At 38.6% G+C, this 15,147-nt stretch overlaps 1 protein-coding gene across 3 annotated transcripts in view; it reads right to left on the bottom strand.

The window, feature by feature from the left end:
* Nucleotides 1-15,147, bottom strand: part of LOC107225331 (BMP-binding endothelial regulator protein) — a 62,636-nt gene that overhangs the window by 6,033 nt on the left and 41,456 nt on the right. For 2 of the 3 annotated variants that reach the window (XM_046741356.1, XM_046741355.1), the window contains exons 6-13: nt 14,137-14,313; nt 13,811-13,993; nt 8,815-9,074; nt 8,512-8,671; nt 8,240-8,427; nt 7,108-7,502; nt 6,193-6,590; nt 2,871-5,720 (exon numbers count right to left, since the gene is read on the bottom strand). In XM_046741356.1, coding sequence (XP_046597312.1) covers nt 6,290-6,590; nt 7,108-7,502; nt 8,240-8,427; nt 8,512-8,671; nt 8,815-9,074; nt 13,811-13,993; nt 14,137-14,313 — 1,664 coding nt within the window. In that variant the 3' untranslated portion in view covers nt 2,871-5,720; nt 6,193-6,289. Of the gene's footprint in view, nt 1-2,870; nt 5,721-6,192; nt 6,591-7,107; nt 7,503-8,239; nt 8,428-8,511; nt 8,672-8,814; nt 9,075-13,810; nt 13,994-14,136; nt 14,314-15,147 lie in introns of those variants that run through there. The other variant, XM_015665758.2, reaches the window with a different exon arrangement.

Below are 15,147 nucleotides of genomic sequence, written 5' to 3'. Positions count from 1 at the left end.
ATTATAACAGTCGCCTCTTTCATACCCCCTTACAATTTTGTATTCGTACATATTATTCCTCGTCTCGTCCGTCGTACGGTTGGACATGAGAATGGATATGTAATGAATACACTCGCACACACGCGCGTATACAATCGTTGGCATGTCACAGCGAGGAATTGATATATCAAGTATCTACTGGCTACCGAATGACTGCAGACTGCACGAAGGGAGTGGAGGAAGTAAGGTAGCAGGATATTCAATTTTTTGCTCAATTAGACGTATTAGGGATACCTGAGTAGATATACGGAGGTAGGGGAGAGAGAGAGAGAGAGAGAGAGAGAGAGAGAGAGAGAGAGCCGCTCGAGGACTGTTGACAGTCGCTCCTGTGACGCTGCAGGGGTGACAGGGAGCACGGACACCGATTTTCTCCCTTCGTCTTTTGCCCCTGATCGTGCATTTCGAACTCGATCCTTCGTATGTACGGATACTACCGATGGATGGATGTACCTGCGTTTCTATGTGTTTGTGCGCGACCGCCGACCCCTGTTTTCTAATTTGTCGTGAACAAGGACATCCCCTCCTATCTTGTCCCCTAATTTTTACATTTCACGGGGTCGTCCCTGCCTAACCGCCTGACTGCCTGCCTGCCTGCTTCCATGCCTCTATCTGCTCAGCTAGTTTCTCTAGTTCGTCTATGCATGTGTGTATCGCGTTTTAAAATCTGGCAGGTCAAAATACCCATTGGCGTATGCATCCTGAGGTATGACAATTTTTACCTATTTTCTTTTTTTTCTTTTTCTCTCATCTGTAATTCTAATTATTGAAACCCAATTTTTGTTCTCCTTCGTTGAATTAAAAAAAAAAAAAAGGACAAACAACGGGAAAGCTGATCTGGACTAGATTTAATCAAACCGTTATTAACATCCTTCCGTTTCCCAAAATCGAACAGTAATTATTCGTTACCATAACTTGTATTATTAGGTTTGAATATACCCGATTCTTGTGTTTTTAGTGCTGATTGTGTACACCGAAATCGGTGCATCGATATTGCGGAAACATTTGTTAGCTCGGTTTCGGTAGTAATAATACATGAATATTTGTCCAATTTGAAGAAACATTCGTAACTTTGTCACGGTGAAGTTCAAGTGTTTCTTTTTTCCGTTGGTTTTATTTTTGTAATCACGTAGAAACGAATTCAGTGTGATTTGAACTTGGATTCAAACGTTACGATCTGTGAAAATACATTTGACAATTCGTGTAGTTTAATTGATCTAGAATAAAACATTTGCTACTGTTAATTTTTTACTTTCTTTCATCCGTTGAATTCACAAGTCACAATCGATACTTAATAGTGTTATAAATTCAAATAAATTTTAGTATTGTTGAAACTAATGCTACTTACTATTTGTGTAATTTTTTTTTACTTCTCACGTTTTCGATTACATCCAATTTCACAAATATATGGAATCATCTCGAAAAAAGGACTCGATACCGTCGAAAAATGATTTATTTTCACAGAAGTCTCAGTATAGTATTACAGAGGTTCCTCACCTTCTTTGAAGATGATACCAAAATTCTCAAGTTTCGTGTATTTCAGGGAGTTCGTTTTCGAGTAAATCTAATCTAAATCTCATTGTGCCGCAGTCGAAGAAATTTCTCTCCCATAAGACGATACGTAGAATTTAAAAGTTTCATAACTTTGACGCATGTTCTCTGAATATTTGAAATTTTCCCAGTGTCTTTATGACGCATGTTTCAGTTTGCTGTCATTTTTTTGCAAGCATTTCAACCCTATTTTTGAGCAATTCATTTCTTTTTTCACTATCTCAATTAATTGATTTTCTCTGTTAACAATAATAGACGTTGACACCTTGATTGAAGTTATCTTTTCGCAGGCTCCGATTGAATTTTTCTTTTAAACCAACTTAATCGTAAGAGATAACGTATTTCACAGGCGACGAACTTCGTTAATAACAATAAATGAGTTTTAGCGATACCGGGCTGTTCTTTTTGTACAATTTATACCATCATTTGGTAATGTACCTGCAGGATACGGCACTCTTTTTTATCGACCGAGGCCTTATTTCACGATGGTAAGCTGACTGTTTACGGTTGTTGATCAACGACTCTTTGACAAGCAGTCAAAGCTACAGGCTCATTTCTCCATCTTCATAGATTTTTTTCTCCAGTTGTTTTTTCACTCTTTTGTTTCTATTCGGATATCTCCTTTTTTTTTTTTTTCTACTACCAATTTGATTTGGGCTTTAAGAGGTCTGTAACTCTGATGGTAGGAAAGAAAAAAGCGGTCTCTGCTTTAACTTACGATATGGAAATGTTTTCGAGTTTGAGTTTAATTTTATTCGAGATTACGGTGAATTTGAAAAATTCTGGTAATTTTGCCGCATCGAAATTGCTTTCATCGCTTCATTCTCGAAGTGAAAAAATTCGTTCGTGAACAGGGAGATATTGCTAGAAAGTTTCCCTTTCTTATCATAAGTTGTTGAGGCGATTCCTTTCGAAGATCCCTACTCTCTTTGGTCTTTTGTTTAATCCTTCTACGATAATTTACTCACTGTGGGTTTTTTTCACATTACCATACAAAGTAAAAATATATTTTACATTAGACGTATAAATGATAATTATCAATTTGTTTTCCGTAATTGTTTTTCGGTATTCGTTAGTCAACTCGTTATTACCGTACATTTATCGCGACTGAGACGATCAATCGTAAAATCTTCTCTACGTCTTTGGAAACTTTTCAATTTCAATACATGCAATCAAAAGATTAACGCCAGTTACTTTTGTTATTCTGTCAATGAATACAAATACATCAATTCGAAGAAAACTCAGCCTCAAGTGGAAAATTGTGTCATTGAAAAACGTACAAATTACATTACATCAATATATATATTTGATTATTCGTATAAATATTTTAGGAAAGACACAGTAATTGTTCGAATGCTGCGGTACAAACGGCATTCATTCGTGCATAATTTCTTTCCGCACGGCTCGAATCGAAGCAACGATCGTTACTCAATCAGAGTGAAGCCACCGCTGCATTTACATTATTGTTATTGTTTATTCGTTGCTCGATTTAGACATCAAGCACAATTGTGAGATTCATGAAAATTCGTACACACTAGGCATTAATTATTAGGCATGTAACAGATATCTATAATTATAGTATACGCGCGTATATCTATAGAGACTTTTATCATCGATAACAATTAAAGACAATTATAATATAATTATTTTTCACGTACGCCTATTAAAATCTAAAATCCTCACTATGTGTATACATACCGATTTTTTAACAATAATATTCGAATTTCTACATTTTTGCAATACACCTGCTGAACGACGAAAACTATAATATAGCTTACATTTCTACGGTACAAAATATTTCATATCATACGCTACTTCATCACGATTTAAGCCTAGATTAATATATGGTTTTGGTAGTTTGTTAGACACATATTACAGATAAAATATTTTCTGGCTATGACAAAACGTTCGGTTACTCCTTGTTGGTATTATTGTTATTATTATTATTGTTGTTGTTGTTGTCGTTGTTGTTGTTGTTGTTGTTGTTCTTTTTGGTATTATTACGATTATTATTATTCTTACGATTATTCTTATCCTCGTTTGAAAGTTCTTCTTTCGATCAAACAAGCGTGTCTGCCTTGCGATTAATTTTCTTTCTTTTCCGCTTTTTTCTTTATACCGCGATAAGTAGGTGAGAGCCGGTAGTTGCTCGTTTATTATGAAAGAAAAATGAATGAAAGATGAAAAAGAAGCAAGAGAAATACAGACGTTGATAATGTTAGTTGAAAATGTGTTTCTTCATATCAGTTACGACAGATTAATCCGATTGCAATGAATGTTGCAAACATTATTGGTTAGTTATTTTTATATTCAAGTTAGTACACGAGTGTCGCATGCAAGCTGATGTAATGTTATGTTAATTATTCTATATTCGATTAAAATTATCATGTGACATTAGTCGAGATCCCTCGCGAATATTATATTTGTAACTCGTTAATATAATATTATGGTAATATCACTGTTATCGAGAACGTCATGAATTTCCGTCAATTTTGAACAATTTGGCGGAGCACAACGCGAATGTTGATAAAATTACAAATACGGTAAATGGCTAAATCGAGAATTGTTATACATATATTACAAATGTATTTTATATGGCATCAAGTATTATTTCGTGTGAACAGTCAACGGCTCCTTAGGTTTTTCTTTTTTTTACTTTTTTTTTTTGCTTACGATGTTCTATTTTATTTTTTATCGTATCGCTTTAACAAAACAGTGTAAACAATTTTTGCTCAATTTTTTTACTTTACATTTGTTCGTTGAGCGTTGATTGATCGTTTATCGTAAATTCGTTACTAAGGTCCACTGCAGTTGTTGGGAAAATTTAATAACACGCATAAGAACGAATAAATAACAATTAAACGATAGTTACGCAAATCACGTTGATAATAATGATAATAATATAAATGCAAAGCGTGGAAAAATTCTATTTCAACTTTCGACCCACTGATTGATTTATATCTCTTGCGTTTAAAGATCGATGCTACGTTTTCATTATATTATCGTTTCGTACTTGGATCGCATAGAAAATTTACGAAGAATAAAAGTTATTGTAGGAAAAAACGAAAGATAATGCGATAATACTAAAATGAGTACAATTGGTATGTACGTACATACATAAACGGCATGCGCGGGTAGTCCGATCGTTATTAAAATATTAATCATGCCTATATGCTCACATACATACGTTAAACATATACATATAGTTATATAGACATGTGTAGTGGACACAATTTTATCGAGACATTGATATATGTGTATGTGTATATAATTTAGGGTGGTCCTTAAAAAGGTAATATTTGAATTTCGACCGGCTCCAGATACTTCAAAAATAGTTCCCTGATTTTTTCAGATTTTTATATCAAAGACGGTGGATTTCATTCCATTCAATGCTTTCAGGGACACGTTAAATCTACCCTACGGATTTAGATAAAATTTTGAATAGGAGCGTTTCTTGGGTCGCTGATTACGAACGTGAACTCAGAATTAGAAAATTTAAAATGGCAGATCCAATATGGTGGATTGAAATCCAAAAATTCATTTGACTTCGATAATATTCGGCAGTCGGGGGTTTTGGAGGGCATTAATTACGAATCTGAACTTGAAATTACAATATAATTCAAAATCCTGGATCGAATATGACAATATCAAGTTAATTTTGGGGTTTTGGTCCATCGCATTGGATCCGACACTTTGAATTTTGAAATTTTGAGTTTAGGTTCGCAATCAGCGATCCAAAAAAACCCCGCATACCAGATTTCATGAAAATCCAATCGGTAGAATTGATATGCCCCTGAATGGCTCGAACGGGGAAATCCACCCATTTTGTGATACCGATTAGAGTTGAGATAAAAATCTGAAAAAATTAGGGATTTATTCTTAAATTATGCGGAGCCAATTTTTAACCTTTTTAAGAACCACCCTATTACATATATGTAAAACAATATCATTTCATATACATATAAAATATTTTCCTAACGTACGTAATATCTATATTGTATAGAATATAGATACTATACAACAAATCTTAAAAACCTAATGATTTATATAGTATATTAATATGCTGAGATACACTGGGATGTAGATGTGACGCCGCGAGCCCGCTCAATCGGCCAAAATACTGCGTTGGTGCTCTGCGAAGTAAAAAAAATATCGGTTTTTCCGTTCTGGTTTAAGTAAGAACAAATAATGGTTATGCTTAAGAAATATCCCGATTCCTCGATACGATAATGTCGTTAGAAATGACTGTATATACATGGATTCAGACATTACAATCTATAATCGAAAGAGAATAATATTTCGAAGCTTGATATTTTAACTTTTAACACGTTTATTGATATCTGGCCTAACTCGAGATTTTTCAGTGTTCGTGAATAGTTCTTGAATGGTCGGTAATTCTTACAGACGATAATTGACGCGTACCGGGTACAATTACAAAGTGGATATGAAGAGTCTCGAAACCACTTCGAAACAATTTAACGAAGAATGAAATTTATTTCGCACGGTTTCGAGGTCGACGAATGACGATATAATCATTCAGATCGTAAGGAACGTGTTCGAATAACACCTTAAATAAATAATTACAATATCGTTAAAATCGCTCACCATTTACGCGTATTGACATGAAGCAGTGACTAGTAAATTGTCTGGCGAAGCACTATGCCCTCTGTGCTTCAAATTCGAACATACAATGAATGCAGCTTCAGTGAAGCATCGTCAGCGACTGCCGGCGCGAATGGTGAAGATTTCGCGGGGCGATTTCCCTCCCTCTGGCATTAAGTCCGGCTGTTGTCCAAGCGTTTGGACACTTCATAGGGCCCCGCCAGTGGGGCAACTGGACCCCCAACCTCTGACACTCGTGGGCATAGGCTGTGAACGACTCGCAGTAGCATCGCCCCGTCGGGCACTCGCACATGTCCGTCAAACACGACTTGTAGTACATCGTCGGGTTCACCTTCTTATGGCACTGGTAGAACACCTCCGATCGCAACCGGTTGCAGAATCTGGCCCAAAAAGGAGGATTCAAAGTTATGGCACCGGAAGCACGATTCGGCAAATTAATCTCACTCAGGAAAGTATCCCAGGTACACCTCATCGATTTTTATCATTCTATAAAATGTTGTCGCGAGCCAAGAAAGCCGACGAATGTCTATTTTTAAAGTAAAGGAGTAAAAGTCACCACTGAAGTTCAATTCAATTTACAGTTTTATCAAAAATCTATATAGATATCCTGGTAAAAAAAAATTTTATATCGATCATTAGGGGTGAACTGCAGGGGTGGTTTTTATCACTTAACCGACCGAATTGGCAGGTAAAACAAATGAAGAAAATCGGTGAGGTACACTTCGGACACTTTCCTTATCAGTCGGATATCAAGATGAACAGAATCCCCATGAACATATTCAGAAACTGTTAGAAACGATGCATTCTCCGGAGTTCATGTGAATTCGGTACAATTGGAAGACGGCATCGGTTTCGCTTTTCTGTATTTCAATATGAGAAAATGGCAGTGGCTGTTACCTGTGGTCTTTTCTTCCCCGGCACCTTCTCTCGGTGAACGGATAATTCTGTCGTGTCCGGGCGCAGAGTTTCTTGGATCCGACCATCCACGACTTACCGAATTGGTTCGCATCTTGGAGAAGTTTACCGCGTCTAGTGGTGAAGTCATCTTTTGGTACATGGTTGAAGTTACCGCATAGACCGCAGAGACGGCCTCTGTATGTGGTCGGTGCCGATACCTCGATGAAGCTGATACCATCCCACAACACTTTTATACCGATATGAGTCGTCACCAGTACGCTGTCAGATGTCCTGTTTATGTCCAACCTGTTATCCAGCCGGTATGGCACTTCGATCCTTTTGCCGTTCACCTTTACTCGCATCTTTTGACCCAGATTCACCTTCAGATCGGCAACCTGTTGGATCGGAGAACAATGAGTCAATAGTTTTGAAAGACGGGATGTTTCCGCGGTATAAGGCTAATAACGAATCGTCTGGTTTGAACATGGCTTGGTTTGTCAGGATGAAGTTGACGAGTCGTTGATTAACTATCTTCTTGACAATCGAAAATTTTACTCAAGACGTTGATCGCGTCACTCCTCTAGTCGGGATATTTGGAAAAATACGATAAAAAGTGTCCCAATTCAGTCCAGCGGCACTGCGGTTGAATCATGGAATAGTGGTGGCATTTTTTTCATTTGTTTTTCTTTCGTTCCATTCCTTTCGAATTTTCTGTTTCTCTTCCATTCTCGGTTCTTCTTTATATTTTTTATTTTCCCAAAGGAATGTCTTGACAAAAGAATGTAGAAGAGAGACACGTTGTTGCTACACCATCCGTTACCCTCCAAATATAGATCCCGATCTAAAGATCGTATCTTGAGATGAAAAACTCCAAACAAAGGTTTGGAATAAAATACTACCACTACGTGCCGGTAGCGGTGTGTAGAGACGGATACGAAGTGCGGTGTTTGGAAGGACTACAGACTGCGGCGGGATCCGGAGAAAAGGATGAGGAGCAGGAGGTGAAAAGATTGATAGGCAAGACCGTGACGGTAAGGTGACACTCGTTTGTTTTATGCGACTGGTAGTAGGTTAAGGCAAATTAAGTTACCAGTCCCGGTCTCCGTTATAATATGTAGGTAGCCGGGCATACCTTGATCGCTATCGCCTTCGTCCAGGCAGAAGATCTCGTCGATCTACCGTCGTTTGTTACTCGAATACTGAAGGTGTGGTTGGTGCAATCAGCGGTCAGCTGATACTTGCACGTACCTTGGAAGCTGAAAAACTTTCCGTCGAAAGTTCGGTAGTGCGGGTCGCCGAACACCGTGCAAACACCGTCACCTGGGTTCAAAGTTAGGAATTGTCAATGAAGGTCGTCGTGCCGTTTACGCGGTACTTGCGAACCATCCGACACTTCATACTCACTTTCCACACACCGCGGACAGCACTGGTCCTTGGGGTGTTCCAATTTCGAATTTGGTGGACAAGGTATCGTCAGCGAGGGACACATGTGCATCGCGCAGCGTACCTTCCCTTGCATGCATACGCACGACTTGCAGACATCCAATTTCCAAGTCTCGCCATCCTGCCTAGGAGAAATCAGACAGGTTAAACCAGCGTCTGAATCGAAAGGATGGATACCTACGGCTGGCAAGCCTCGTAAACGAGTAGGTATAAAACAATGACGAGAAACCGAAACAGGGTAGCTCATCATCTCTTTGTACTCGCCTCGTAAGTTCGACCACCGTAACTGCAAGAGCTGTGGAAGTCCTCGAATATCGGACACTGCGGACAGCAACGTCCTTGCTGAGTTTTTTGTTGCTCCGGCGCGCAATCCAGAACGGGACACGTTTCCTTGGTGCACATCACCGTGCCGTTCATGCATGAACATCTCGTGCAATGGTCAGGGCTGATTGGTGTTCCCGATGGATAGACACGGGTACCCAACATGCAGGCACCTCGAGGTGGTTCCAGAAACCCTCTTTTACCTGGAAGCATGATCGGTCGATGATAAAGAAAGAAATGAAAAGAAAAAAAAAAAATTGAACACCTTCGAATCATTTTCATTGATATGATAACAACAGTGAAACTTGTGTGCAAAAATCTGAGCCGATCGTAAAGTATTGGAATAAAACCCTTTTTGGTCAGTTCTCATCATCAGCACATCGTAATATGCAGCGAAGTGTTGTACGCGAGTGTAAGATAAATAAGAAGATGAGAGAAAAACGGGTAAGGGAGAGAGAGAGAGAGAGTAAAAAATCGAAAAGAAAATTACACGAAAAAAAAAAAACGTTTCAGAGACCCGTTGTTAACGCTCAAATGTTTACGGGGGTTCGTTTGAACAGGAATTGTTTGGTAGCTGAGTGGTTTGAGAAATGTTTTTATTAGACTTAGCGTGTGGTTGGCAGTGAGCCAGTTAACACCTCGGGCCGCAACACTTTGTTGGATATACTGGCGTATACTGGGGCTATAGAGAGACCATTCGTACATACAAGTTATCTTTGGTGCTAACTCGCCCACAACCATCTTCTAGCCCCCTCCTCTTCCTCCTCCTCGGAGAAGCCTGACCACCGTTTACCATTGAGGTGTGCGTTAAAGGTTATCGATCTGCCCGGCGATAAATAGCTCTTCTCCTCGTGGAGGATTGGATTACCCCAACTTTTTGTTTTTTTTTCTTTTTGTTTTTTTCTTTCATTTTCTTTACGCCGATCCTACGGTTGTACGAAGAGTACGAAGAAGAATAATCAAAGGAACGACGAATCTTTCTCGCCAAAGATGAGGAAAAGAAATTTAGAAAAAAAAAAAGAAAAAAAAAACCAACATCACACACGCGTGCGAAGATTCGTGCGATTGATCGGGAGCCAGCGAATACATAGTAGATATATACGTGTGTAATATAGTATAACGTATGTATAAATGTAACGGAGATTGGTTATTTTTGGCTGGTGGTAAATATACGCAAATACCTGGTTATTTTTTGTCATTCAGGAAACGGTGATATCAATTGTGAAACGCTTTCTGAACGATGACAAATCGCGGTGGCGGGGCGCGCGGCTGTCTCTCCAACAAGTGTAACTGATCGAACCGCGAAGGACAGAGGTATCGGAATTTCGAAGTGAAGTATTAATTGCCTCCATATCTAGAAGTGGTTCCGACGTATTTTACAATTCTCGATATCTCCATTTGTCGCGAGGCTTACTTAGTTGGTAACGTAACTTTATCGAAACGTTTAAAGAAAAATCACTATTTTGCACCTTGCGAGTTTGTTCCAAGGTTCTTTTAACAGTTTCCGAAATTTCAGATCATCCTCAAAATTGCAAAATAACGAGTTTTTCTTAACACGCATTGTTACAATAACGTTGCAAGCTTACAAGTAACGATCATTTATTGTTTGAATATTGTTTCTTTCGTTAAATTCTTTTCGACCCCTCTTGAATTTTTCCCCGAGGTATACGGTATCACGTTGTGTAACTAACAAATGAGAAATAAATACAGGCGCTTAACCCCGACGCACGAAAGCCTCGAAACCTCCATCGTAGTTAACGCGTGCTTAAGCAAATAGGTTATCACCGACGTACATTAACAATGGAACAAGCGTTCTCTGTATTCCGGTTGGAATAATATAGTTAACTCGTTAATTAGACCGCCGGTACAGTGCGGTTGTCAAATCTTGACACTTGTGGCGTGAAATACTCGGATCAGTTTAAGGAGATAAATCACTTAATTAAAACGCGACCGGTCAGCCGTAATGTCTGCCTTAATTGTACGTACCTACACATATAACTGGTTTATTCATATATATATATATATATATATATATATATATATATACATTATACATTATGCATTATACATTCGGTATCGCGAATTCACGCACTGAGCTCTTACAATGTCTGAATTCGAATTACATTATACGTAATGCAATTTATATCTTTGCCAATATGTATAATATGTAATAATTGAATTGCAGTTTCTCGACATTGCATCGCACACATATGCATCGATTATTTGAACTCTGCCCTCGACCCTGTAACGGTATGTTTAAGGTATAAATATATAACGCGAGAGTCCGGACGAGACTCTAAATATTCGAGCAAATATTTCTAATTTTTGTTAATAATTTTACCGATTACGAGACGCATTAACACGTTCATAAAATTACTACGTAGGTACAAACTTGTTACCTACCGGGAGGATCTCAGCAGCGCCCAGAATTCGGTTGACTTTGACTATAGTGGATAGAAATCAAGGTACAGACGCTCAGTCACGTTTTATAATTATAATGTATTTTCTGAGAAGCAGCGTTTTTTAAACCAAGGGAAGACCTTGTCGGTAACAAACCCAGAGCCTGGTTCAAAAAATTCTACGAGGAAACTCGTCGTTCTTCATTGATCCTTGCGGGGATAACGATATTTAGGTGGAAATTAGCAAATTATCATATGGTTTTTTTTTTTTTTTTTTAATTTATTTTGCGAATCGAACTAGGTAACACGTTGAGAAACAGTTGGCCAGATTCTAATTACTAGGAATTCTAGCTTTTGACGAGAGAAGCCTGAGTTCTGAATTCATTATAGATCGAAGTTTAAATAGAGGAATGGAAGAATTTATTACACGCGGAGTTTCCGATCGGTCTGACATTTTGACATTGAGTATACATTTTATTGCAATCTCGACGAGAAACCGTGAGAAACGTGAATTTCTGAAAATCTTTCGTATTCACGCGTCGAAAATTTTAGTCTCACACACGCATATATATATATATGCGTGTAAGTATTTATGGGAGTGTAAAAGTTTAAAATAAATTGGTAGTGTTTAACTTGTGCATGATCGTTACAGCGGTGAAGATAATAAACATGTGCGAAGTAAAAAAAGAACGAAACGAAGACATTAGAAAGAGAGAGAAAAAAAATAGACACGAAGAGAGAGAGAGAGAGAGAGAGACGAGAAAAAAAGTTTAAAAAAATCGCGCACCAACTTGATTTATGACCGTGTATACCGTAAAAATATTTTCGTATAGACCGAGTTATTTCCACCCGTCAAAATTAGACCTGGTTTTATTATTTATCAGCGATCACAGCTGGAATGTAAAGCGCGAAGAGAGAGAGATGAAGAAAAAAAAGACGAAACGAAGAAGGAGAAGATTAAGAAGTGGATGAGAAGTAAAGATTACGCTCTTCGGACACGCTAATCTTGCATTTTCACGTACAAAGATGCAACGTGCGCGTGTATATAATACATGTACGTACTGTACATACATATACACATATATATGTAATATTTGACGATAATATCGTCGGTTATGTTGGATGGGATACTAATTTATTATAGCCGATAGTCAAATCGTCAACTTCTATACGCGCAACGGCAGTTCGACTCGCACGTGCCGCTACGTGATCCGGGAACAAATTCGCTCCTGTTCTCCCATTAATTTTTGCGCACGCTTCAAATTCGGTACACAACCAATACCTGCGATATAGCTATAAAAATATGCGTTTCACAAGTGCCGCGTCGTGTGTACAATATGTACGATAGATAGAGATGGAATTTCATCAGAGCTCTCGATTCCCCCCCGTCGCCCATACCTCTCTTTCTCTCCTTCCCTCTTTCGGTTATTGGACGAACGGTCATTTGACACAACAGTTTGATATCTCGTAGCGTACGTATGTACCCATAGATAATATCGTGCAGAAATGAAAAATTTCCATTGTGCACGCAGTCGGCGAGGCACACGCGTCGAATTTATCTCCTGTTCGGCGACGGCCGTCTTTGAACGAGAAACTCTCGGTCCTTGACACTGTAATAATAGTGCAATAAACAATAATCTTCGCCTCTACGTATTAGTCGATTGACGTGAAAAAATACTCGCATAGGATATTTGCAAATATATACGAGGCGTTATTCAGACGCGGAGATTTGTTTTACTGACGTTAAAATCAGATCAGCGTATAATGGTTATAAGCTGTACAGATTGTATAATAATGTTACATATGTACACACACGCGCATATATATATATATATATATATATATATATATATACCCACGCGATGCATAGCGTATAACCGTATAATTACTTATATCGTTTGACATTTTACTACCCGATGGCAAATAATTGTTCGATTAACAATCGAAACGGCGCGATGTCGTCAGTTTGAAACAACGAGCGTATAGCTACATTATAAGACGCTCATTCACATACCCGGCTTACCAGTTTAGAATTCAAATGAGAACACCTACATTGTATACCTACTCGCCTTCCGCATGCATAGACGCAACTCAACTTGCACATATGTGTAAATATATACACATACGTATATCTGTCAAGATATAACACTTGTTGGCAGGTGTACACATATACATGTATATGTATATACCCATCAGACCAGAGAGACCACAATGCGGAAGTGATTCGATTCGCTCTAGGTATATAATGTTTGTCATATTACAAAAACGAACCTCGAAACCCGTTAAATTTCATCTCTTTTCTCGTCTCCTGTTAGTTTTCACATCGTTAGAGATTTCGTGTAAACGCAGCACGTCAATTTCACCACAATAATTATTTTATGGTAAACTTGAAATCCGTTGACATTTACGTTTACTTATCACGGTGCGGCGAGTCGTAGATCCGTTATCGTTGCAGTTTAGTTACAGCTTTGTACAAACTTTCAAACGCGAACGTCGGGACCTTGTGGGAAGAGGAAAAAAAATTTCACCGTCGAGCTTACCTCGGCACTGGGGACAACAATTTCCTGGTTCGGTGTACATTCGCGACGGAGGACAATGCAGCACCGGACAAGCTTGCTTAGCGCAATTAAGCCGGCCCTTTTCGCATCGGCAAGTCAGGCACGGATCTTCGGTCGTTGTCACGGCTCTTCCTGGCGGTACTTTTTGACCGTTTACCAAACACCCTGCGGACATTATTACAGAATTACTCGTGGAGCGATGGTATTCGAGAAACGAGGTAAGGGTACATTGACGAATTAATTTTAAGTAGTTCCGATAGTTCCGAGACGACTCGCATCGAGAAGTAAAGGTTCGAAGTAGTACTGACCCGTACATATCGGGCAACATTGCCCTGGTGCAGGAGGCATCGGATTAGGACACTGCGTGTGGCATCGCAGCTTCGATTCCGTAACGACTCCGGCTCGGCAAGTTAAAATTTTACACGGATCGTTTGGATCCTTCCATTCGGTACCTGACGAGTGATGAATCCCGTTGTGGACGCATCCTGAAAGCAGATTGTAAAATCCGGTAGGCCCAAGTATTTTTCCATATGTTGAAAGATTTATTGTTTATTTCGCATTCGCCAAGGTTATTACTTGGTGTTTTATGATGATTGGACGCGGGAATTGTTAGTTCTAGATTATCCGGAAAATTAAGCTCCCGGCAATTGTATGAACTAACTAGTTATAATTTTTATCGTGTTAAATGTTTTGACTAAAAGGGCGAAACCTCTGTTTCATTTAAATTTTGCCTTTTTCGTACGAAGGTTTCACCGTCAGACTAGCCTAAGTGGTGCTTGTACGATCTAGCCGGTCAAGACAGTTGACTTGGCTAATTAGCTGAAAGTTAACTGGTTAAAGTTATTAGCCGGCCAAAATATTCAATCGATTAACCGGCTAGGCCGGTCAAAAATGGCTAATCAGCTAATTTTAACCGGCCAAACCTAAAGATACAGAAAATCAACACGGAAATGAATTTTTCACATTTCGGATTCCAACTTCTAACTAAAATACCACATAAGCCTCGTAAAATCGGAACTCGGTAGCAAAATTCTAAAAGGTGGCACATTCGGTTTGAAATTTTCAAACACTCTAACCGAAATATCTCGAAAAATGTACAAGTTGGGAAGCTGTTTTTGGTTTCATTTCGTGGATAATAAAATGTTGTATAAAAAAGGTTGAGACTACTATACACCTAAATGTTCATCTTGTATTCGATACGAACGTTTAAAGTTGAGTGCATTGAATAAACGAACGAACATGCTTATCACCTTATAAATTTTTATCTCACTCGTGTTCTAGGCTGATAAAAATAACGTCACGTAGTAATCGCCACTTTT

The sequence above is a fragment of the Neodiprion lecontei genome, chromosome 5, assembly GCF_021901455.1.
Source record: "Neodiprion lecontei isolate iyNeoLeco1 chromosome 5, iyNeoLeco1.1, whole genome shotgun sequence".
Classification (NCBI taxonomy): domain Eukaryota; kingdom Metazoa; phylum Arthropoda; class Insecta; order Hymenoptera; family Diprionidae; genus Neodiprion; species Neodiprion lecontei.
This window is presented reverse-complemented; position numbering and strand designations above follow the sequence as displayed.